The sequence below is a fragment of the Bombina bombina genome, chromosome 9, assembly GCF_027579735.1.
Source record: "Bombina bombina isolate aBomBom1 chromosome 9, aBomBom1.pri, whole genome shotgun sequence".
In the NCBI taxonomy this organism is placed as follows: Eukaryota; Metazoa; Chordata; class Amphibia; order Anura; family Bombinatoridae; genus Bombina; species Bombina bombina.
Genome location: NC_069507.1, coordinates 246,320,307 through 246,346,266, shown reverse-complemented (window position 1 = coordinate 246,346,266; position 25,960 = coordinate 246,320,307). Strand labels below are relative to the sequence as shown.

General features: G+C 39.3%; 1 protein-coding gene across 2 annotated transcripts in view; it reads right to left on the bottom strand.

Annotated features, from left to right (window-relative positions):
* Nucleotides 1-6,419: 6,419 nt before the first annotated feature.
* SMNDC1 (survival motor neuron domain containing 1) overlaps nt 6,420-25,960 on the bottom strand; it is a 34,874-nt gene continuing 15,333 nt past the window's right edge. Inside the window, exons 4-6 of one of the 2 annotated variants that reach the window (XM_053692754.1) lie at nt 23,719-23,880; nt 23,402-23,561; nt 6,420-7,994 (exon numbers count right to left, since the gene is read on the bottom strand). In XM_053692754.1, the coding sequence (XP_053548729.1) occupies nt 7,857-7,994; nt 23,402-23,561; nt 23,719-23,880 (460 nt within the window). In that variant the 3' untranslated portion in view covers nt 6,420-7,856. The remainder of the gene's footprint in view (nt 7,995-23,401; nt 23,562-23,718; nt 23,881-25,960) is intronic. The other variant, XM_053692755.1, reaches the window with a different exon arrangement.

Genomic DNA, 25,960 nt, shown 5'->3' with positions numbered 1-25,960 from the left:
TCGTGGCCACGAAGGATGTGGTTCACGGATCTAGTGGGGATGTCATCTTCTCCTCCACGGAGGTTACCTTGTCGCAGGGATCTGCTGGAAAAAGGTCCTTTTGTTCATCAAAATCTAGATTCTCTAAGGCTGACTGTATGGAGATTGAACGCTTAGTCCTAGCCAAGAGAGGTTTTTCTGAGAGTTATTGATACTCTCATTCAAGTCCGTAAGCCAGTTACTCGGCGCATCTATCATAAGGTGTGGAGGACCTACTTATTCTGGTGTAAAGAGCGTGGATTTCCCTGGCATAAGGTCAGGGTTTCCAGGATTCTTCATTTTCTCCAGGATTCTTCATTTTCTCCAGGATTGTCTGGAGAAGGGCCTTTCGTCTAACTTTCTTAAGGGACAGATTTCGGCAATGTTTTACTGCACAAGAGACTCGCTGAGCTTCCAGTCCTTTGTTCAGGCTCTGTCTAGAATCAGACCTGTGTTTCAACCTAGCGCTCCTCCTTGGAGCTTAAATCTTGTTCTTAAGGTTTTGCAGAGGGCTCTGAGAGCCTATGTTCGGCCTTGACATTAAATTATCTTGGAAGGTTCTCTTTTTACTGGCAATTGCCTCAGCACGCAGAGTATCTGAGATGGCTGCCTTGCAATGTGAGCCCCCTTACCTAGTATTCCATGCTTATAAGGCTGTTCTTCGTACTGAGTTAGGTTTTCTTCCTAAGGTTGTTTCTGATCGCAACATTAATCAGGAGATTGTTGTTCCTTCCTTGTGTCCTAGCCCTTCTTTAGAGCGGTTACTTCATAATTTGAATGTGGTGCGGGCCTTGAAGTTCTATCTTCAAGCCACTAAGGAGTTTAGACAGACATCTTTGTTTGTCATCTATTCTGCGAAGTGTAAGGGACAGAAAACCTCGTCCACTTAGAAACATAGATATTGACGGCAGATAAGAGCCATAGGCCCAGCAAGTCTGCCCAATATTACCTAACAGTATAAACTTATCTAGCTTGTAGGATAGCCTTATGCTTGTCCCATGCATTTTTAAAGTCCCCCACAGTGTTTGTCGCTACTACCTCTTGAGGAAGTTTATTCCATAAATCAATCACTCTTTCTGTAAAGTATTGCTTCCTCAAATTACTCCTGAATCTACTACCCTTTAGCTTGAGCTCATGACCCCTTGTTCTTGAATTTTCCATTTTATGTAAAATGCACACAGCCTCAGTTTTACTAAGCCCTTTAACATACTTGAAAGTTGCTATCATATCACCTCTTTCCCTTCTCTCCTCTAAGGTATACATATTTAGGTCATTGAGCCTATCCTGGTAAGTTTTATTTTTAAGACCATGTACCATTTTTGTAGCACTCCTTTGCACAGATTCAAGTTTGTTAATATCGTTCTGAAGATATGGCCTCCAGTACTGCACACAATACTCAAGATGAGGCCTAACTAATGATCTATAATGTGGCATAAGAACCTTACTATTTCTGCTGCAAATACCTCTACAAATACATCCAAGCATTCTGCTAGCCTTACTCGCTGCATTACTACATTGTTTACTAAGTTTTAAATCATCTGAAATAATAATTCCCAAGTCCTGTTCCTCATCTGTAACAGTCAGTAACGTGTCATTGAGTCTGTAATTAACATTTTGAATTTTCTTCCCTAGATGCATTATTTACACTTTGCTGTGTTAAACTTTAGATCCCAGTCGTTTGTCCAATCCTCCAATTGTTGTATATCACTTCTCATTTTGTCTACCCCCCCTGGAACATCCACTCTGTTACAAATTTTTGTATCATCTGCAAACAGACATACTTTCCCCTGTAGCCCTTTGCTGATATCACAGATAAATATGTTAAACAAAACAGGCCCCAGAACTGACCCCTGAGGAACACCACTAGTAACAGCCCCCTCTGCTGAATGAACTCCATTTACTAAGACACTTTGTTTTCTGTCCTTAATGGGACACTGAACCCAAATTTTTTCTTTCGTGATTAAGATACAGCATGAAATTTTAAGCAACTTTCTAGTTTATTCCTATTATCAAATTTTCTTTATTCTCTTGGTATCTTTATTTGAAATGCAAGAAGGTAAGTTTAGATGCCGGCCCATTTTTGGTGAACAAACTGGGTTGTCCTTGCTGATTGGTGGATAAATTCATCCACCAATAAAAAAGTACTGTCCACAGTTCTGAACCAAGAAAAAAAAAAAAGCTTAGATGCCTTCTCTTTCAAACAAAGATAGCATGAGAATGAAGAAAAATTGATAATAGGAGTACATTAGAAAGTTGCTTAAAATTGCATGCTCTATGTGAGTCACGAAAGAAAAAAATTGGGTTCAGTGTCCCTTTAAGCCAGCATTCCACCCAGTTCACAATTTTTGAATCTAGACCAAGGAGATACAGTTTGTGAATTAGTTTATTGTGTGGGACAGTGTCAAATGCTTTGCTGAAATCTAGATATGCTACATCAACTGCTCCGCCCTTGTCTAATAATTTTGTTACATAATCAAAGAAGTCAATTAGATTAGTCTAACATGATCTCCCTGAAGTAAAACCATGCTGATTTTGGTCCTCTAAATTGTTTGTCTTTAGGCAAGTTATAATTCTTTCTTTTAAGAGGCTTTCCATTAATTTCCCTACTACTGAAGTTAAACTAACTGGCCTGTAGTTACCAGATTCTTCTCTACTGCCCTTTTTATGAAGAGGTATTACATTTGCTATTCTCAAATCATCTGGGACAGCTCCTGTTAATAGTGACTGATTAAACAGATCAGTTAATGGGACAGTTAGCACTGATCAAAGTTCTTTTAAAACCATTGGTTGAATATTAATCAGGACCCACTGCCTTTTTAACAATTTATTTTTGATAATGCAAACAAAACCTCATCCTCTGTAAAAAGATTACTGTTAAGATAGTTTCTATTTTTTGTAGCATCCCTTAATATAGACATTCTATCTTCACAATCATTTGTGAAATCAGAAGTAATCATTGAGACAGTCTGCAATCTGCTTGTCTCCTATTATTCTACCATCAACGGATTTCAATTTTACTATTCCTACCTTATTTTTTCTTCTTTCACTGATATATCTAAAAGAATGTTTTGTCCCCATGTTTTACTGACTGCTTTCTTCTCTATTGCATGAGCTTTAACCTTCCTAATTAACTGCTTAGTCTTTTTTTGTTGGAGTCTCCATATTTTCATATCATCATCTGCTTGTGTGTGTTGGTAATTTTTATAAGCTATCTTTTTTTGTTTTTACAGCATGTGCGACTTCTTTGGAAAACCAAATTGGTTTCCGCTTTCTTTTACTTTTACAGACATGTCTAATACAGTGTGCGGTTGCATCTAAAATGGCACCTTTCAGAAATTCCCACTGTTCTTGAACCCCTGTAATAAGTTTTCCCTTTCAAATAGTTTTTTAGGTATTCACCCATTAATGAAAAATCTGCCTTCCTAAAGTCTAAAACTTTTGTTTTAGTCTGGGTGGACAGTTCCTGCACATGAATACTAAACCAAACAGATTGATGATCACTGGATCCTAAGTTCTCACCTACAGACACATCTGAAACTGTATCACTGTTTGTAAGTATTAGATCTAATATAGCTTCCTTACGAGTTGGTTCCTTGACTAATTGCTCAAGTGATTCCCCTAGCAGAGATTCAAGAATATACCTGCTTCTAGCTGATCTAGCAGAAGGAATCTTCCAGTCTATATCTGGCAAATTAAAGTCCCCCAGTATTATAACCTTACCCTTCATGGTCATTTTGGTTATTTCTTCTAATAACAGATTGTCCAGTTTTTCATCCTGCAATGGAGGCCTATATACAACCCCTATTCTAAACACATTTTTATCTAAAGTCACCCAAATACTTTCCACCTCATCATTTGTTCCTACAATTTCAGTAACCTTTATATTTTCATTTACATACAGAGCAACTCCTCCACCTTTCTTTCCTACTCTGTTCTTTTTAAATAACCTGTATCCAGGTATGACTATGTCCCAGTCATGCAAATCATTGTGCCATGTTTCTGTTATAGCTACTAAATCCAAATTGTCCCTAGTCATTATTGAAATGAGTTCAGGTAATTTATTTCCTAAGCTGCGAGCATTTGTGCACATGGCACAAAGAATGTTTCTACTAGAATTTCTAGAATTGTTACTTGGACTAACAGTTTGGGCATGCTGTGGGGGGCAGGTGGATATATTAATGCTAACCCCCTTTATTAGTTTAAATTATTTCTAATAAAGCATTTGAACTCCTATCCCAGATACTCTGTTCCTTTAACATCCAAATGCAAACCATCTTTCCTAAATAACCTAGTATCTTGCCAAACAGAGCTATAATGGCCAATAAAAACCAAATCCTTGTTCCCTACACCACTTATCTAACCAATAATTAAATGTTGTTATCCGCTCCATCTTTCCTGCTTCCTGGCCATACACAGGTAAAATAGCAGAAAATGAGAGTTGATGCCACATTCTCTAAATGATTACCTAGGTCACAAAACTCTTTCTGAACAGCAACACGATTACTAGCCAGATCATTTGTTCATAAATGAACAATCACATCTAACTCACTTCCCTTTCCTGCTGCCTTAACAATTCTCAAAATACGATTCTTATCCCTGTGAGCAGTAGCTCCTGGAAGACATCTAACCTCCCTTGTTTCTCCTTTACTTTCACCTAAATACACATTCCTCAAAATAGAGTCACCCACTAACAGTCTTTTCCTCAAAAACACATCTGCAGTTCTTTCCTGTGTTATGTTACCTGAAGAATCAGGTACCAATAGATTTAAATTACCCGTTACAGCTTCAGAGGGCTCAGACACTGCAATCTCCTCATCACAAGTGTGTTCGGCAAGAGCAGCATAGGAGTTTTGCAATGGCAGAGGTTGTGGGCAATGCTTCTGGTCTACTGTTCTAATTATTGCAGAGCCTACAGTGATCCATCTGCTTCTCCTTGCTGATCTCTGGGGTAGAGGGGCTTCTTTCTGAGGCAGCTTTGTAGAGGTAACAGGTATGTTACTTACCTTAGCTTGAAGTTTAGCTATTTCTTCCCTTAAGAGGGAAAACTGCTTACAAACAGGACAGCCCCTAAATCTCCAAAAAGTAGAACGATTAAAAAGTGCAAAACACCCATTGCACTGTATCTGAGACATTTTAAACTATGCAACACTGTAACAATAAATAAAATATAAGTATTCTTTACTCCTGAAATAACTCAAATATCCTTATTTCATCCTTTTTTAGCTTGATTCCTATGCTAAGAAGCAAAGCTAAACAGATCTCTTTAAATACCCTCAGAAAGATAGGGTGGGGTCCCTCCTAATTGCTCACCTATGCAAACAATCTAATTGCAATACTAAAAACCAGAATACAATAGAATGTAAATTAACTCAAACCTTTAACTATTCAATTTCTATAGTGAAACTAATTCACAGTTTAGGACTACCACCTATAAAAAACACAGTAAATATAAAGTTAATAGAAATACAAAATAGATGATCTGAAAGTACAAACTATTCAAGTAACAACAATTTAAAAGAGAAACCTTTTGGTTGAGGAGCATTATTCACTTAGCTTATGAAACAGCGGGACATAAGCCTCCTCTGAGGATTAAGGCTCATTCCTCTTGGGCCTTCAAGAATGAGGCATCTATGGAGCAGATTTGTAAGGCAACCTGGTCCTCAGATACCTTCTAAAAATTTTACAAGTTTGACGTTTTTGCTTTGGCTGAAGAATCTTTTGAGAGAAACGTTTTGCAGGCTGTGGTGCCCTCAGAATAGGGTCCGCCTCTCGTTTTACCCTCCCGTTTCATTCAGTGTCCTCTAGAGCTTGGGTATATGTTTCCCACAAGTAAGGAATGAAGCCGTGGACTTGCCTCATATTAAGATTGAAAACAAAATTATGCTTACCAGATCATTTCCTTTCCATCTGTATGAGGAGAGTCCACGGCCCCTGCCCATTTTCTCCGTTGGGCGGACCAAAATTTTCTGTTCTTCTGGCACCATTTATACCCTGATATTTCTCCTACTGTTCCTTGTTCCCTCGGCAGAGTGACTGGGGGATGAGGGGAGTAGGGGAGGTATTACGCCTTTGGTTGGGGTGTCTGTATCCTCCTGGTGGCCAGGTTCAGTATTCCCACAAGGAATGAAGCCTTGGACTCTCCTCATACAGATGGAAAGGAAATTATCTGGTAAGCATAATTTATGTTGTTTCCTGTCCTTTTAATTATATCTTTACAAAAAGGGCTGCACTGGAATTCTAAATATGTGGCTGTCAAAATATGTAACTTACATAACAGATTACTTTTTTTTTTTTAATTAAAAAGTTATACTAAACCAGCTTGCAAAACACTTTACCCATTAGTACATCTGTACAGAGCTTAAAATAAAAAAGGAAGGATTTAAGCAGACTAAGGGAACATATTTAAAACATCAGAATTCTCATGTTTAATTTATATTACAGAACGACATTGCTGAACTAACAAGAAGGCATTTTCCCCATATAAAACTATAGCAAACTGATTATTTTGCGGGTTTGAAGACTTATATTTGCATCTTTAATACATTTTGTGCAAAGACGCAAAGAGAAAGTGGTGTTTAATTTACAGCAACCAAATGCCGTGTCTGAAACTGAAAGAAAATGTCTCAATTGCAAAGTAAATGACAATATGTACAGGGCTAGCAACTCTTCTTCAGTAATAATGTGGGGAAACAAATACCATGTTATTTACATTGATAAAAATACAGTTTGCACCAACAGAAGTGACTCTCAGCAGATTCACGCGCCCATGGGGAAAAAGCCTCACACATCCTGTACACAGTTAACTGCTTTACGTATGTACAAAAATTTCTATCTACAGGTTACACCAGACTATCCTTTAGTTTTGCTAACACAGTTACACTTCACAAATTATAGCTGTATATGAGGAACAGGTATATAGGACCCCAAAGTGCAATATAGGCAAAAACAAACTGCATCACAAACCATAAGGGTGCCAGAGGGAAGAGCACTGCACTGTAACCCCCTCTCCTTTCTGAGGTCAAGGGGTGAACGTGGTATTGTGCAATTTAGCAAACAGGGAACATTGTAATATATTGCACTACAGCATAAAGGTTTCAATTAGGCACGTGCAAAAAAATATTCTTTTGTTATTCAGTCACAAAACATATACAGCTGAAATATTTTCATAAAATGAAACTTTTTTATTTTTACTATTGAATGTATTTAGGACAAAAATATTTATAAATGGTTATAAATACATTTTTGCACATGTCTAGTTTTAATCCTATTCTGCGTATTTGATCACTGATCATTTAACTAAATATCTAAGAACCGATTTTAAAGGAGTTACATAATATAGATATTTATATAGAACAAACAGAGGAGACTGTTAGCAATTTCTCTCCTACTGCGATGAAACAAGGAAAGAGTTGCACCAGTTTCACCGGGCTCATTGTATTCCTTTTCTGTAGAATATTAGAATCCTAATTAATCCAAGGGCTTAAATGGACAACTCTTCAAGTACTCTGTGACTGTATCCCATTTTGTGACCATTTATTACACAGTCTCAGGCGCATCTTCTCAGAAAGCCAAGATCCTCATTCCTCTGCGCCCGATTTAATGGCTACCTTGTACAGCATAGTTTTGTACAAAGGCTCGAACAATAAAAGGATGTTGACTTGGAAAATATAGAGCTTCACCTTCACAATACCTTTTCCAAGTTTTCAGAAATTAAAACTATGGCACCTTGCTAATCCTCATATGACAGCAAATAATTTAATTTTAGAAAAATATAACAAATGTTAAAATGAATAACTCTGCGGAGATGGTATCTGTGCCTTCCATGCCTTGGTTAATTCTTACTGAGGCATTAAATGCCTTACGTTATATTTGGAAGTGTCTTGAAATTGCGTCATTGGTTTGTCCGCTATGCCACATGTCCCCACTCCAACTTTGCCAGTGACACTTTCAGGAGAGGCAAAAATGCTTCTCTTGACCTGAAACAAAAACAGATAAAAATACTTATTTTATGTGAAATCATTTTAAATTAAAATATAATTTTCATGTTTTATCATATTTAAAAAAAAAAAAAAAAAAAAAAAAAAAAAAATGTAAAACCTCATGACAAAGTAAGCCAACACAGAATCTTATTAAAGTGACACAAAATTAAAACTTTCAATAATCAGAGCATGCAGTTTTAAGAAACTTTCCATTTGAAGCCTATAACAATAACTTTGTTCTGTTTGCATCCTTTGTTGAAAAGCTTGACCCTAATACAAACTGTGGAATGCACCAACATAGCTTTGCTCATGCGCAGTGTCAGCGGTAGCAAAATCTGATGGAGGGGATCATTCTCCCCACAATCCTCATCTATTTAATTTGATATTGTGTACAGTTAATAATACTGTACTACTCTGTGGTCACCAACACTGGCATCTATCATGCTTGTGTGTTTATTTGCGATTCCTGCAAGTGCTATATTTTGCAGTTTCGCAATTTTAATAACTGCTAGTATTTAGCATCTCTCCTAGTGTGTACGTTTAATTTCTGTATCTGATACAATCTATGTCCTAGAGGCGCTGTTCTGTAATTTTTTCAGCCAAAGTCCGCTGAGCGTGCGCAGACAGCCTGAAATCGACAAAAGATGAGGAATGCAGGGAGAATTAGCCTCTCCTTCAGATTTTGCTACCGATGATACTGCACATGAGCAAAGCTACCTCAGTGCATTCCACAAATGTTTTAGGATCACCTGTAGAATTCGCTTACGTAGTTCATGCAAGCGCAGTATCTGCAGTAGCAAAATCTGACAGGGTAGCAAAAAATGACAGAACACCAGACACCAAAGAAAGTTACATATTTTTATGTATTAGATTGCACATTATTTCAAACAAGATCCAGTGTCCAACACTGCTAAAACCGTCTGAATTTTATAAATACAGGAAAATAAAAAAAAATGATTTACCCAATTTGAGAATTGCTGCAGTCTCACAAGGGAGCAAACAAAATGAAGCATGTTAACGTTTAGTTTTAAAGCCCTGAAAAAACAATTTATGTAAGAACTTACCTAATAAATTTATTTCTTTCATAGTGGCAAGAGTCCATGAGCTAGTGACGTATGGGATATACAATCCTACCAGGAGGGGCAAAGTTTCCCAAAGCTCAAAATGCCTATAAATACACCCCTCACCACACCCACAATTCAGTTTAGCGAATAGCCAAGCATTGGGGTGATAAAGAAAGGAGTAGAAAGCATCAACAAAAGAAATTTGGAAATAATTGTGCTTTATACAAAAAATCATAACCACCATAAAAAGGGTGGGCCTCATGGACTCTTGCCAAAATGAAAGAAATTAATTTTATCAGGTAAGTTCTTACATAAATTATGTTTTCTTTCATGTAATTGGCAAGAGTCCATGAGCTAGTGACGTATGGGATAGCAATACCCAAGATGTGGAACTCCACGCAAGAGTCGCTAGAGAGGGAGGGATAAAAATAAAAACAGCAATTTTCCGCTGAAAAAATTAATCCACAAACCAAAAAATAATAAGTTTATTCTCATAAGTGAAAGAAAAAAAACTTAAATCAAAAGCAGAAGAATCAAACTGAAACAGCTGCCTGAAGAACTTTTCTACCAAAAACTGCTTCTGAAGAAGCAAATACATAAAAACGGTAGAATTTAGTTAATGTATGCAAAGAGGACCAAGTTGCCGCTTTGCAAATCTGATCAACTGAAGCTTCATTCTTAAAAGCCCACAAAGTAGAGACTGATCTAGTAGAATGAGCTGTAATTCTCTGAGGCGGGGCCTGATGAATCAAAAGTTTTAACCAAGAAGCCAAGGAAATAGCAGAAGCCTTCTGACCTTTCTTAGGACCAGAAAATAAAACAAATAGACTGGAAGTCTTCCGGAAATCTTTAGTAGCTTCTACATAATATTTCAAAGCTCTTACCACATCCAAAGAATGTAAGGATCTTTCCAAAGAATTCTTAGGGTTAGGACACAAGGAAGGGACAACAATTTCTCTATTAATGTTGTTAGAATTCACAACCTTAGGTAAAAATTGAAAAGAAGTCCGCAAAACTTCCTTATCCTGATGAAAAATCAGAAAAAGGAGACTCACAAGAAAGAGCAGATAGCTCAGAAACTCTTCTAGCAGAAGAGATAGCCAAAAGGAACAACACTTTCCAAGAAAGTAGTTTAATGTCCAAAGAATGCATAGGTTCAAATGGAGGAGCCTGTAAAGCCTTCAGAACAAAATTAAGACTCCAAGGAGGAGAAATTGATTTAATGACAGGCTTAATACAAACTAAAGCCTGTACAAAACAGTCAATATCAGGAAGTATAGCAATCTTTCTGTGAAATAAAACAAAAAGAGCAGATTCAAGGAACAAACCCTTATCCAAACAATCCTGAAGAAACTGTAAAATTCTAGGAATTCTAAAAGAATACCAAGAGAATTTATGAGAAGAACACCATGAAATGTAAGTCTTCCAAACTCTAAAATAAATCTTTCTAGAGACAGATTTACGAGCTTGTAACATAGTATTTATCACGGAGTCAGAGAAACCTCTACCCATACCTTCAAATTTAATGATTTGAGATCCTGATGGAAAAACGGACCTTGAGACAGTAGGTCTGGCCTTAACTGAAATGGCCAAGGCTGGCAACTGGACATCCGAACCAGATCCGCATACCAAAACCTGTGTGGCCATGTTGGAGCCACCAGCAACACAAACGATTGTTCCATGATGATTTTGGAGATCACTCTTGGAAGGAGAACTAGAGGCGGGAAAATGTAAGCAGGATGATAACACCAAGGAAGTGTCAGCGCATCCACTGCTTCCGCCTGAACTTCCCTGGACCTGGACAGGTATCTGGGAAGTTTCTTGTTTATATGAGAGGCCATGAGATCTATCTCTGGAAGACCCCACATCTGAACAATCTGAGAAAACACATCTGGATGGAGAGACCACTCCCCTGGATGTAAGTCTGATGGCTGAGATAATCCGCCTCCCAATTGTCTACACCTGGGATATGCAACGCAGAGATTAGACAGGAGCTGGATTCCGCCCAAGCAAGTATCCAAGATACTTCTTTCATTGCTTGGGGACTGCGAGTCCCACCCTGATGATTGACATATGCCACTGTTGTGATATTGTCTGTCTGAAAACAAATGAACGGTTCTCTCTTTAACAGAGGCCAAAACTGAAGAGTTCCGAGAATTGCACAGAGTTCTAAAAAATTTATTGGTAATCTCGCCTCTTGAGATTTCCAAACCCCTTGTGCTGTCAGAGATCCCCAAACAGCTCCCCAACCTGAAAGACTTGCATCTGTTGTGATCACAGTCCAGTTTGGCCGAACAAAAGAAGCCCCTTGAACTAAACGATGGTGATCTATCCACCACGTCAGAGTGTCGTACATTGGGATTTAAGGATATTAATTGTGATATCTTTGTATAATCCCTGCACCATTGGTTCAGCATACAAAGCTGTAGAGGTCTCATGTGAAAACGAGCAAAGGGGATCGCGTCTGATGCTGCAGTCATGAGACCTAAAACTTCCATGCACATAGCCACTGAAGGGAATGACGGAGACTGAAGGTGCCGGCAGGCTGCAACCAATTTTAAACGTCTCTTGTCTGTTATAGACATGGACACTGAATCTATCTGGAAGCCTAAAAAGGTGATCCTTGTCTGAGGAATCAAACTTTTTGGTAAATTGATCCTCCAACCATGTTTCCGAAGAAACAACACTAGTTAATTCGTGTGAGATTCTGCAGAAAGTAAAGACTGAGCTAGTACCAAGATATCGTCCAAATAAGGAAACACTGCAATACCATGTTCTCTGATTACAGAGAGTAGGGCACCTAGAACCTTTGAAAAGATTTTTGGAGCTGTTGCTAGGCCAAATGGAAGAGCAACAAATTGGTAATGCTTGTCTAGAAAAGAGAATCTCAGGAACTGATAATGTTCTGGATGAATCGGAATATGAAGGTATGCATCCTGCAAGTTTATTGTGGACATATAATGTCCTCGCTGAATAAAAGGCAGAATAGTCCTTATAGTTACCATTTTGAAAGTTGGTACTCTTACATAACGATTCAAAATTTTCAGATCCACTACTGGTCTGAATAAATTTTCCTTCTTTGGGACAATGAACAGATTTGAATAAAACCCCAAACCTTGTTCCTGAAAAGGAACTGGCATGATTACCCCTGAAGACTGCAGGTCTGAAACACACTTCAGGAAAGCCTGAGCTTTTACTGGATTTGCTGGGATACGTGAGAAAAAAAATCTTCTCACAGGAGGGTCTTACTCTGTATCCTATTCAATACCCTTGAGAGACAATGCTCTGAATCCATTGATTTTGGACAGAACTTATCCAAATATCCTTCAAAAACCTTAATCTGCCCCCTACCAGCTGAGCTGGAAAGAGGGCTACACCTTCATGCGGACTTAAGGGCTGACTTTGGTTTCTTAAATGGCTTGGATTTATTCCAATTTGAGGAAGGCTTCCAATTGGAAACAGATTCCTTGGGGGAAGGATTGCGTTTTTATTCCTTATTTTGACGAAAGGAACAAAAACGGTTAGAAGCCTTAGATTTACCCTTAGGTTTTTTATCCTGAGGCAGAAAAACTCTCTTTCCCCCAGTAACAGTTGAAATAATAGAATCCAACTGAGAACCAAATAAATTATTACCTTGGAAAGAAAGAGATAGTAATCTAGATTTAGATGTAATTTCAGCATTCCAAGATTTAAGCCACAAAGCTCTTCTAGCTAATATAGCTAAAGACATGGATCTAACATCAATTTTGATATAAAAAATGGCATCACAAATAAAATGATTAGCATATTGCAGTAAGCTAATAATGCTAGATATGTCAGAATCCAATTCTTGTTGCGCTAAATTCTCCAACCAGAAAGTTGATGCAGCCGCAACATCAGCCAAAGAAATTGCAGGTCTGAGAAGATGACCTGAATATAAATAGGCTTTCCTTAGATAAGATTCAAGCTTCCTATCTAAAGGATCCTTAAAGGAAGTACTATCTTCCATAGGAATAGTGGTACGTTTAGCAAGAGTAGAAATAGCCCCATCAACTTTGGGGATTTTTCCCCAAAACTCTATAGAATTTGCTGGTAAAGGATACCATTTTTTTAAACCTTGAAGAAGGAATAAAAGAAGTACCTGGCTTATTCCATTCCTTAGACATCATATCAGAAATAGCCTCAGGAATAGGAAAAACCCCTGGAGAAACCACAGGAGGTTTAAAAACAGCATTTAAACGTTTATTAGACTGAACGTCAAGAGGACTGGTTACCTCAATAACCAAAGTAATTAACACTTAATAAAGAATGCGTATACTCTATTTTAAATAAATAAGTAGATTTGTCAGTGTCAATGTCTGAGGAAGGATCTTCTGTATCAGATAGATCCTCATCAGAGGAGGATAAATTATTTGTTGGTCATTTGAAATTTCATCAACCGAATAATAAGTTTTAAAAGACCTTTTATGTTTATTAGAAGGTGGAAATGCAGACAAAGCCTTCTGGACAGAATCAGAAACAAAATTCTTTAAAATTCATAGGTTTCATGTACATTAGAAGTTGAAGGAACTGCAACTGGCAATGTACTATTATTGATGGACACACTATCTGCATGTAACAGTTTATCATGACAACTATTACAAATGACATTCGGCTAAATAATTTCCACAATGTTACAACAAATGCATTTAGCTTTGGTAGAACCGATGTCAGGCAGCAATGTTCCAGCAGAAACTACTGAGGCAGGATCAGATTGAGACATCTTGAAAAATGTTAAAGAAAAAAACAACATATAAAGCAAAATTATCAATTTCCTTATATGACAGTTTCAGGAATGGGAAAAAAATGCAAATAGCATAGCCCTCTGATAGAGAAAAAGACAAGAGGCAAACATCAATGGGGTATTAAAATAATGAAAAAGTTTGTCTCCAAGTATGATGCACAACGTAACTGAAAACTTTTTTGGCGGCAATAATAAATCGGAAATGACACACTCGCGTCACTAATGACGCAACCGTGTGTAATGGAAATGACGAAGTTGCGTCAGACGTATTTTTGCGCCAAAAAATTCTTGCGCCAAGAATGACGCAATAAAGTCTAGCATTTGGCGCACTCGCGGGCCTAATACCGCCCACAATTTGCAAGAAAGTAGTCAATTGAAAAAAAAAAAAGACTAAACCCCAGGTAAGAAAAAAAAAATTTCTTAAAAAAACATAATTTATGCTTACCTGATAAATTCCTTTCTTCTGTAGTGTGATCAGTCCACGGGTCATCATTACTTCTGGGATATTACTCCTCCCCAACAGGAAGTGCAAGAGGATTCACCCAGCAGAGCTGCATATAGCTCCTCCCCTCTACGTCACTCCCAGTCATTTGACCAAGGACCAACGAGAAAGGAAAAGCCAAGGGTGAAGTGGTGACTGGAGTATAAATTAAAAAATATTTACCTGCCTTAAAAACAGGGCGGGCCGTGGACTGATCACACTACAGAAGAAAGGAATTTATCAGGTAAGCATAAATTATGTTTTCTTCTGTTAAGTGTGATCAGTCCACGGGTCATCATTACTTCTGGGATACCAACACCAAAGCAAAAGTACACGGATGACGGGAGGGATAGGCAGGCTCTTTATACAGAAGGAACCACTGCCTGAAGAACCTTTCTCCCAAAAATAGCCTCCGATGAAGTAAAAGTGTCAAATTTGTAAAATTTGGAAAAAGTATGAAGCGAAGACCAAGTTGCAGCCTTGCAAATCTGCTCAACAGAGGCCTCATTCTTGAAGGCCCAAGTGGAAGCCACAGCTCTAGTAGAATGAGCTGTAATTCTTTCAGGAGGCTGCTGTCCAGCAGTCTCATAAGCTAAACGAATTATGCTACGAAGCCAAAAAGAAAGAGAGGTAGCAGAAGCTTTTTGACCTCTCCTCTGCCCAGAGTAAACGACAAACAGAGAAGACGTTTGTCGAAATTCCTTAGTTGCCTGTAAGTAAAATTTTAGAGCACGGACTACATCCAGGTTGTGCAGTAGACGTTCCTTCTTCGAAGAAGGATTTGGGCACAAAGAAGGAACAACAATCACTTGATTGATATTCCTGTTAGTAACTACCTTAGGTAAGAACCCAGGTTTAGTACGCAGAACTACCTTATCCGAATGAAAAATCAAATAAGGAGAATCACAATGTAAGGCTGATAATTCAGAGACTCTTCGAGCCGAGGAAATAGCCATTAAAAATAGAACTTTCCAAGATAACAACTTTATATCAATGGAATGAAGGGGTTCAAACGGAACGCCCTGTAAAACATTAAGAACCAGGTTTAAACTCCATGGTGGAGCAACAGTTTTAAACACAGGCTTAATCCTGGCCAAAGCCTGACAAAAAGCCTGGACGTCAGGAACTTCTGACAGACGTTTGTGTAACAGAATGGACAGAGCTGAGATCTGTCCCTTTAATGAACTAGCAGATAAACCCTTTTCTAAACCTTCTTGTAGAAAAGACAATATCCTAGGAATCCTAACCTTACTCCAAGAGTAACCTTTGGATTCACACCAATATAGGTATTTACGCCATATCTTATGGTAAATCTTTCTGGTAACAGGTTTCCTAGCCTGTATTAAGGTATCAATAACTGACTCAGAAAACCCACGTCTTGATAAAATCAAGCGTTCAATTTCCAAGCAGTCAGCTTCAGAGAAGTTAGATTTTGATGTTTGAAGGGACCCTGTATCAGAAGGTCCTGTTTCAGAGGTAGAGACCAAGGTGGACAGGATGACATGTCCACCAGGTCTGCATACCAAGTCCTGCGTGGCCACGCAGGTGCTATTAGAATCACTGATGCTCTCTCTTGTTTGATTCTGGCAATCAATCGAGGAAGCATCGGGAAGGGTGGAAACACGTAAGCCATCCTGAAGTCCCAAGGTGCTGTCAGGGCATCTATCAGGACTGCTCCTGGATCCCTGGATCTGGACCCGTAACGAGGAAGCTTGGCGTTCTGTCGAGACGCCATGAGATCTATCTCTGGTTTGCCCCAACGTCGAAGTATTTGGGCAAAGACCTCCGGATGGAGTTCCCACTCCCCCGGATGAAAAGTCTGACGACTTAAGAAATCCGCCTCCCAGTTCTCCACTCCCGGGATGTGGATTGCTGACAGGTGGCAAGAGTGAGACTCTGCCCAGCGAATTATCTTTGATACTTCCATCATAGCTAGGGAGCTTCTTGTCCCTCCCTGATGGTTGATGTAAGCTACAGTCGTGATGTTGTCCGACTGAAACCTGATGAACCCCCGAGTTGTCAACTGGGGCCAAGCCAGGAGGGCATTGAGAACTGCTCTCAATTCCAGAATGTTTATTGGCAGGAGACTCTCCTCCTGACTCCATTGTCCCTGAGCCTTCAGAGAATTCCAGACGGCACCCCAACCTAGAAGGCTGGCGTCTGTTGTTACAATTGTCCAGTCTGGTCTGCTGAATGGCATCCCCCTGGACAGATGTGGCCGAGAAAGCCACCATAGAAGAGAATTTCTGGTCTCTTGATCCAGATTCAGAGAAGGGGATAAGTCTGAGTAATCCCCATTCCACTGACTTAGCATGCACAGTTGCAGTGGTCTGAGGTGTAAGCGTGCAAAGGGTACTATGTCCATTGCCGCTACCATTAAGCCGATTACCTCCATGCATTGAGCCACTGACGGGTGTTGAATGGAATGAAGGGTGCGGCAAGCACTTTGAAGTCTTGTTAGCCTGTCCTCTGTCAGGTAAATCTTCATTTCTACAGAATCTATAAGAGTCCCCAGGAAGGGAACTCTTGTGAGTGGAACGAGTGAACTTTTCTTTTCGTTCACCTTCCATCCATGTGACCTTAGAAATGCCAGTACTAACTCTGTATGAGACTTGGCAGTTTGAAAGCTTGAAGCTTGTATCAGAATGTCGTCTAGGTATGGAGCTACCGAGATTCCCCGCGGTCTTAGTACCGCCAGATGAGCACCCAGAACCTTTGTGAAGATTCTTGGAGCTGTAGCCAATCCGAATGGAAGAGCCACAAACTGGTAATGCCTGTCTAGGAAGGCAAACCTTAGGTACCGGTAATGATCTTTGTGAATCGGTATGTGAAGGTAAGCATCTTTTAAATCTACAGTGGTCATGTACTGACCCTCTTGGATCATAGGTAAAATTGTCCGAATAGTCTCCATCTTGAACGATGGAACTCTTAGGAATTTGTTTAGGATCTTTAAGTCCAGGATTGGTCTGAAAGTTCCCTCTTTTTTGGGAACCACAAACAGATTTGAGTAAAACCCCTGTCCCTGTTCCGATCGTGGAACTGGATGGATTACTCCCATTAACAAGAGCTCTTGTACGCAGCGTAGAAACGCCTCTTTCTTTGTCTGGATTGTTGACAACCTTGACAGATGAAATCTCTCTCTTGGAGGAGAGTATTTGAAGTCCAGAAGGTATCCCTGAGATATTATCTCTAGCGCCCAGGGATCCTGGACATCTCTTGCCCAAGCCTGGGCGAAGAGAGAAAGTCTGCCCCCCACTAGATCCGATCCCTGATCGGGGGCCCTCAATTCATGCTGTTTTAGGGGCAGCAGCAGGTTTCCTGGTCTGCTTGCCCTTGTTCCAGGACTGGTTAGGTTTCCAGCCTTGTCTGTAGCGAGCAACAGCTCCTTCCTGTTTTGGTGCAGAGGAAGTTGATGCTGCTCCTGCTTTGAAATTACGAAAGGAACGAAAATTAGACTGTCTAGCCTTAGCTTTGTCCTGAGGCAGGGCATGGCCTTTACCTCCTGTAATGTCAGCGATAATCTCTTTCAACCCGGGCCCGAATAAGGTCTGCCCTTTGAAAGGTATATTAAGCAATTTAGACTTAGAAGTAACATCAGCTGACCAGGATTTTAGCCACAGCGCCCTGCGTGCCTGAATGGCGAATCCTGAATTCTTCGCCGTAAGTTTAGTAAGATGTACTACGGCCTCCGAAATGAATGAATTAGCTAGTTTAAGGACTCTAAGCCTGTCCGTAATGTCGTCCAGAGTAGCTGAACTAATGTTCTCTTCCAGAGACTCAATCCAGAATGCCGCTGCAGCCGTGATCGGCGCAATGCATGCAAGGGGTTGCAATATAAAACCTTGTTGAACAAACATTTTCTTAAGGTAACCCTCTAATTTTTTATCCATTGGATCTGAAAAAGCACAGCTATCCTCCACCGGGATAGTGGTACGCTTAGCTAAAGTAGAAACTGCTCCCTCCACCTTAGGGACCGTTTGCCATAAGTCCCGTGTGGTGGCGTCTATTGGAAACATTTTTCTAAATATCGGAGGGGGTGAGAACGGCACACCGGGTCTATCCCACTCCTTAGTAACAATTTCAGTAAGTCTCTTAGGTATAGGAAAAACCTCAGTACTCGCCGGTACCGCAAAATATTTATCCAACCTACACATTTTCTCTGGTATTGCAACTGTGTTACAATCATTCAGAGCCGCTAACACCTCCCCTAGTAATACACGGAGGTTTTCCAGTTTAAATTTAAAATTTGAGATATCTGAATCCAGTCTGTTTGGATCAGAACCGTCACCCACAGAATGAAGTTCTCCGTCCTCATGTTCTGCCACCTGTGACGCAGTGTCTGACATGGCCCTAATATTATCAGCGCACTCTGTTCTCACCCCAGAGTGATCACGCTTACCTCTTAGTTCTGGTAATTTAGCCAAAACTTCAGTCATAACAGTAGCCATATCCTGTAATGTGATTTGTAATGGCCGCCCAGATGTACTCGACGCTACAATATCACGCACCTCCCGAGCGGGAGATGCAGGTACTGACAAGTGAGGCGAGTTAGTCGGCATAACTCTCCCCTCGTTGTTTGGTGAAATTTGTTCAATTTGTACAGATTGACTTTTATTTAAAGTAGCATCAATACAGTTAGTACATAAATTTCTATTGGGCTCCACTTTGGCATTGCAACAAATGACACAGGTATCATCCTCTGAATCAGACATGTTTAACACACTAGCAAATAAACTTGCAACTTGGAAATACAATTCAATTAGAATAATATTAAAACGTACTGTGCCTTTAAGAAGCACAGAAGATCTATGACAGTTGAAAATTAATAAATTGAAACAGTTATAGCCTCAATCCTTGTAAACAACACAACTTTAGCAAAGGTTTAATCCCATTAGCAAAGATAACAAATTCTGAAAGCAGGAAACAAATTACAGAATAAACGTTTTTTATCTCAGTCAAACTATAATTCTCACAGCTCTGCTGAGAGAAATTACCTCCCTCAAAATAAGTTTTGAAGACCCCTGAGCTCTGTAGAGATGAACCGGATCATGCAGGGAATACAATGAGTTGCTGACTGAAATATTTGATGCAGTAAAAGCGCCAAAAAAACGGCCCCTCCCCCTCACACACAGCAGTGAGGGAGAACAGAAACTATCAGAAAAACAGATTAAGCAACTGCCAAGTGGAAAAATAGTGCCCAAACATTTATTCACTCAGTACCTCAGTAAATGAAAACGATTTTACATTCCAGCAAAAACGTTAAACATAATCTCTAGTTATTAAACAGCTTTATGTATTTCTTACAGTGTAATTCTAGTGAAGTACCATTCCCCAGAATACTGAAGTGTAAAGTATACATACATGACATTATATCGGTATGGCAGGATTTTCTCATCAATTCCATTGTCAGAAAATAAAAGCTGCTACATACCTCTATGCAGATTCATCTGCCCGCTGTCCCCTGATCTGAAGTTTACCTCTCCTCAGATGGCCGAGAAACAGCAATATGATCTTAACTACTCCGGCTAAAATCATAACAAAAACTCTGGTAGATTCTTCTTCAAACTCTGCCAGAGAGATAATAACACACTCCGGTGCTATTTTAAAATAACAAACTTTTGATTGAAGATATAAAACTAAGTATAATCACCATAGTCCTCTCACACATCCTATCTAGTCGTTGGGTGCAAGAGAATGACTGGGAGTGACGTAGAGGGGAGGAGCTATATGCAGCTCTGCTGGGTGAATCCTCTTGCACTTCCTGTTGGGGAGGAGTAATATCCCAGAAGTAATGATGACCCGTGGACTGATCACACTTAACAGAAGAAATGTTTATTTTCCCCAAATATGAAACTGACAGTCTGCAGAAGGAAATACATGAACCGGACTCATGGCAAATATAAGTACAATACATATATTTAGAAATTTATATAAATGCATAAAGTGCCAAACCATAGCTGAGGTGTCTTAAGTAATAAAAAAAAAACATACTTACCAAAAGACACCCATCCACATATAGCAGATAGCCAAACCAGTACTGAAACAGTTATCAGTAGAGGTAATGGAATATGAGAGTATATCGTCGATCTGAAAAGGGAGGTAGGAGATGAATCTCTACGACCGATAACAGAGAACCTATGAAATAGACCCCCGTTAGGGAAATCATCATATTCAATAAGTGATACTCCCTTCACGTCCCTCTGACATTCACTGTACTTTGAGAGCAATCGGGCTTCAACAATGCTGAAAAGTGCATATCAACGTAGAAATCTTAGCACAAACTTACTTCACCACATCCATAGGAGGCAAAGTTTGTAAAACTGAATTGTGGGTGTGGTGAGGGGTGTATTTATCGGCATTTTGAGGTTTGGGAAACTTTGCCCCTCCTGGTAGGATTGTATATCCCATACGTCACTAGCTCATGGACTCTTGCCAATTACATGAAAGAAATAATATGTAGAATCTAATTATATACTATTGCTGCGTGTAAAATCAGAACTGGTCTATCAATACCAAAAGAGATATCATGTACACAGCAGAGCGGTTTGGGTGGCTGCAACCAGAGTACGGGGAGTATGTCCATATTTGATCAACTGTACATCGAAATGAAAAGATAAAATGATCTGCGTTATACCAGCAATGGTTCAGTAAAATGCTCTGTAACTCCTGCAAAAGGGGTAATAGTTAAAGTCAGCTCGAGAACTGCAAAGTACTACAGAGTTCTAGCTGTACACATATGGAGAGACAATGGCAAGAGACATTTGCATGTAGTCACCAATCACCAGATGTGTACCTCATTGTGCATTGCTGCTTAATAAAAGGATACAAATAGAACAAAGTAAGCTCTGACCAATAAAAGTTAAAGGGGCACGAAATCCAATTTTTTTCTTTCACGATTCAGATAGAGAATACAATTTTTAAAAAGCTCCCAATTTACTTTTATCATGATCAAATTTGCTTCATTCTCAAGTTATTCTTTGTTGAAGAGATATCTAGATAGGTAGCATGCACTTGTCTGGGGCACTACAATACAAATGGAAATAGTGCTGCCATCTAGTGCTCTTGCTAATGTATAACATTGTTACAAAGCTGCTGCCATCTAGTGCTCTTGCTAATGTATAACATTGTTACAAAGCTGCTGCCATCTAGTGCTCTTGCTAATGTATAACATTGTTACAAAGCTGCTGCCATCTAGTGCTCTTGCTAATGTATAACATTGTTACAAAGCTGCTGTCATCTAGTGCTCTTGCTAATGTATAACATTGTTATAAAACTGCTGCCATCTAGTGCTCTTGCCAATGTATAACATTGTTACAAAGCTGCTGTCATCTAGTGCTCTTGCTAATGTATAACATTATTAGAAAACTGCTGCCATCTAGTGCTCTTGCTAATGTATAACATTATAAAACTGCTGCCATCTAGTGCTCTTGCTAATGTATAACATTATTATAAAACTGCTACCATCTAGTGCTCTTGCTAATGTATAACATTGTTATAAAACTGCTGCCATCTAGTGCTCTTGCTAATGTATAACATTGTTACAAAGCTGCTGTCATCTAGTGCTCTTGCTAATGTATAACATTAGAAAACTGCTGCCATCTAGTGCTCTTGCTAATGTATAACATTATAAAACTGCTGCCATCTAGTGCTCTTGCTAATGTATAACATTATTATAAAACTGCTACCATCTAGTGCTCTTGCTAATGTATAACATTGTTATAAAACTGCTGCCATCTAGTGCTCTTGCTAATGTATAACATTGTTAGAAAACTGCTGCCATCTAGTGCTCTTGCTAATGTATAACATTATAAAACTGCTGCCATCTAGTGCTCTTACTAATGTATAACATTGTTATAAAACTGCTGCCATCTAATGCTCTTGCTAATGAATAACATTATTATTATAAAACTGCTGCTATCTAATGCTCTTGCTAATGTATAACATTGTTACAAAACTGCTGTCATACAGTGCTCTTGCTAATGTATAACATTATTATAAAACTGCTGCCATCTAGTGCTCTTGCTAATGTATAACATTCTTATAAAACTGCTGCCATCTAGTGCTCTTGCTAATGTGTAACATGGCTACAAAGCTGCTGCCATATAGTGCTCTTGCTAATGTATAACATGGTTACAAAGCTGCTGCCATATAGTATCACAGACACGTGCGCACTCCTAAACGTATCTTCTTGCTTTTCCACAAAGGATAAGAAAACAAAAGTATATTTGATAATAGAAGTAAATTGGATGTTCTGTCTTAATCATTAAAGAAAAAAATTGTTTGTATACTCAATGTATAGTCATAAGGCCCATAAAAAAATAGAAAATAAAGTGTGCAAGGTCTGCCCTAATGTGCAAACCCTGACAGAGCTAGTGACCTGTACCCTTACTAATGTGCAAACCCTGACAGAGCTAGTGACCTGTACCCTTACTAATGTGCAAACCCTGACAGAGCTAGTGACCTGTACCCTTACTAATGTGCAAACCCTGACAGAGCTAGTGACCTGTACCCTTACTAATGTGCAAACCCTGACAGAGCTAGTGACCTGTACCCTTACTAATGTGCAAACCCTGACAGAGCTAGTGACCTGTACCCTTACTAATGTGCAAACCCTGACAGAGCTAGTGACCTGTACCCTTACTAATGTGCAAACCCTGACAGAGCTAGTGACCTGTACCCTTACTAATGTGCAAACCCTGACAGAGCTAGTGACCTGTACCCTTACTAATGTGCAAACCCTGACAGAGCTAGTGACCTGTACCCTTACTAATGTGCAAACCCTGACAGAGCTAGTGACCTGTACCCTTACTAATGTGCAAACCCTGACAGAGCTAGTGACCTGTACCCTTACTAATGTGCAAACCCTGACAGAGCTAGTGACCTGTACCCTTACTAATGTGCAAACCCTGACAGAGCTAGTGACCTGTACCCTTACTAATGTGCAAACCCTGACAGAGCTAGTGACACGTACCCTTACTAATGTGCAAACCCTGACAGAGCTAGTGACACGTACCCTTACTAATGTGCAAACCCTGTCAGAGCTAGTGACATGTACCCTTACTAATGTGCAAACCCTGACAGAGCTAGTGACATGTACCCTTACTTGGCCTTTTTTGTTTTTGGAGTAAGCTTTGTTGTTAAACTGTTGCCATTTGACTTTCTGGTCTTCCCTTTCCTGTTCCAGCTCTTTCATCCTCGTTGCTTTCTTTAAAGCTTTCTTCTTCTTGTATTCCCTCTGCTGGGCAATCATTTCTTTCCTGCCAGAACACAATGGGTAACATTAACCGCCTGCCATGGTCATTTGTACTTTTACATTTCATAGAGCACAGTTTTGGGGATATTATAGTTAATATAAAACAGGCTCAAGACCGGACAAATCAGCACTTGTAAAGAGACGATAAAAAAAACACTCACTTTGACAGGGGTGCACCAGCTCCATCTTCCTTGCTTTTTCTCCCTTCTTCCATAGGTCTGAGGTTGAGCAACGATGTAACTTCTGCATTCCCATAGCCACTAAACGTGATGGCTGCGGTCCCATTCTCCTCGTCTATCTCCTCGATCTCAGCCTCGTACCATCTGTAAAGATATCATGGCTGTAAGCAGGTGAGTAATGGCCTGATAGAAAACCTAGGAAAAACTTACTGATGCTGAGCTACTTATGACACCTACTGAAGTGTTTACTGTGGATGTAAATGTTTTTCCTATATTCTTTACCATGACAAAAACTTCAGAAAAATACAGCACAAACATTATTACCAGAGCCCTGTTCCACTGCCTTTACCTTTGTGCTTAAACAGGAGCTTGCTTATTTTTTTAACCCTATTGACGTACAGGTCTCTGTACCTTCTCTCTACTGCTCATACTTAAAGGGACAACACAGGAAAAATTAAACATTCCGGATTCAAACTGAGCATGCAACCTGTATTATATAATTTGTTTTATACTCCTGGTATCCTTTGTTGAAAAGCATACCTAGGTAGGATCAGGAGCAGCAATACACCACTGGGAGTTAGCCACTGATGTCTGCATATGTATTCCTCTTGACATTGGCTCACAAGATGTGTCCAGTTAGCTCCCAGTATTGCACTGCTGCTCCTTCAACAAAAGGATGCCAAGAGAATTAATGAAAATCGATAACAGAAGTAAAGTGGAAAATTGTTTTAAATCACATGTTCTATCCGAATCATGGAAGAAAAATGTTGGGTTTCATGTTCCTTTGAGGGACATTATAGTGCAGGAATAACTGGCTCATTTAGCACTAGCAACCCTGCAATTTTGTGTTTTAGGCCAACAAAGGAGTTAAGCACATAGTCATGTACCACTCGGGAGCTGCAAATAACTGTTGGACATGAGCAGAAGCAGTGGCACGACCCAGATGTACAACTGCTGCTGTTTATTGGCTCAAGAGGAGCAGTATTCTGCATGTTTAACCTCATCTGCCGGGTCACTAAAGTACACGCTGTAACCAATTAGAGCAAGTCCTGTTTTTTATGTAATGGCTCTTTATTATACGTTCTTAAAAAGACAGAGAGCAAATGTAACATCTACATCATACAGAGTGTGTATGTGTATAACCAACAGTTATATAAATACACTTTTTACCTCTGTGATTATCTTGTATCTAAGCCTCTGCAAACTGCCCCTTATTTCAGTTCTTTTGACAGACTTGGATTTTAGCCAATCAGTGCTGGCTCCTAGGAACTCCACCTACGTGAGCACAGTGTTATCTATATGACACACATGAACTAACAGCCTCTAGTGGTGATAAACTGTCAAAATGCCCCGAATTAAGAGGCAGCCCTCAAGGGCTTAGAAATTAGCATATGAACTTCCTAGATTTAGCTTTCAACTAAGAATACCAAGAGAACAGAGCAAAATTGGTGATAGAAGTAAATTGGAAAAATGTTTAAAATGACATGCCCTATCTGAATAATGAAAGTTTGTTTTGGACTAGACTGTCCCTTTAAGTACTTGTGTCACAGGACCATGAAACTCTTAAAGGGACAGTTTCCCCAAAAAGTGTTCAATTTTTAAACACAATAGCAGGAATAGTTGAGTATAGTTGTGCTGAACATTCTGTTTTAATCATGATCTGTATTTAGAAATGTCTGTTTAAAATGCACTAGGTTGGGCGTGCTAGACTAAAGCACAGCTCAGCCCTTTCCTGGGGGAGTGCCAGCACTGTGGATAATACTCACAGGAATAAAAATCTGAGATTTGCTAAACATATTGTTAACAAGTTTAACTATATACGTCTAATTTCTTTAGTCATTGTATTTCCTTTATGGACAGACTTGTGATTGCTGTGTACACTGGCCCTTTAAATAAAATATGTTGTAATTACAAGACTTTTCTGTTGCCTTGTAATAGATTAACATACCAGCCAAGTGTGAAAACATCCTGAATACAATCATTAACACATTGAATCCTGCAATTGCTTTTCAATGGCTAAACTCCCCTATCACATAATTAACATTTTATATTAGAGGCTTAAATTGTATACATTTTATTGCAGACTGTAAACTAAAAACGCTTTTGATACTGCTCAAGCTTGTGACTCAAATCTTCTCCATCCCACAAATGGCCCCAATTGCTTCTGGATTAATGATCTCCCTGTATTAAAATATGGGCACAACAAGCTCCAGGAGAGAAGTGA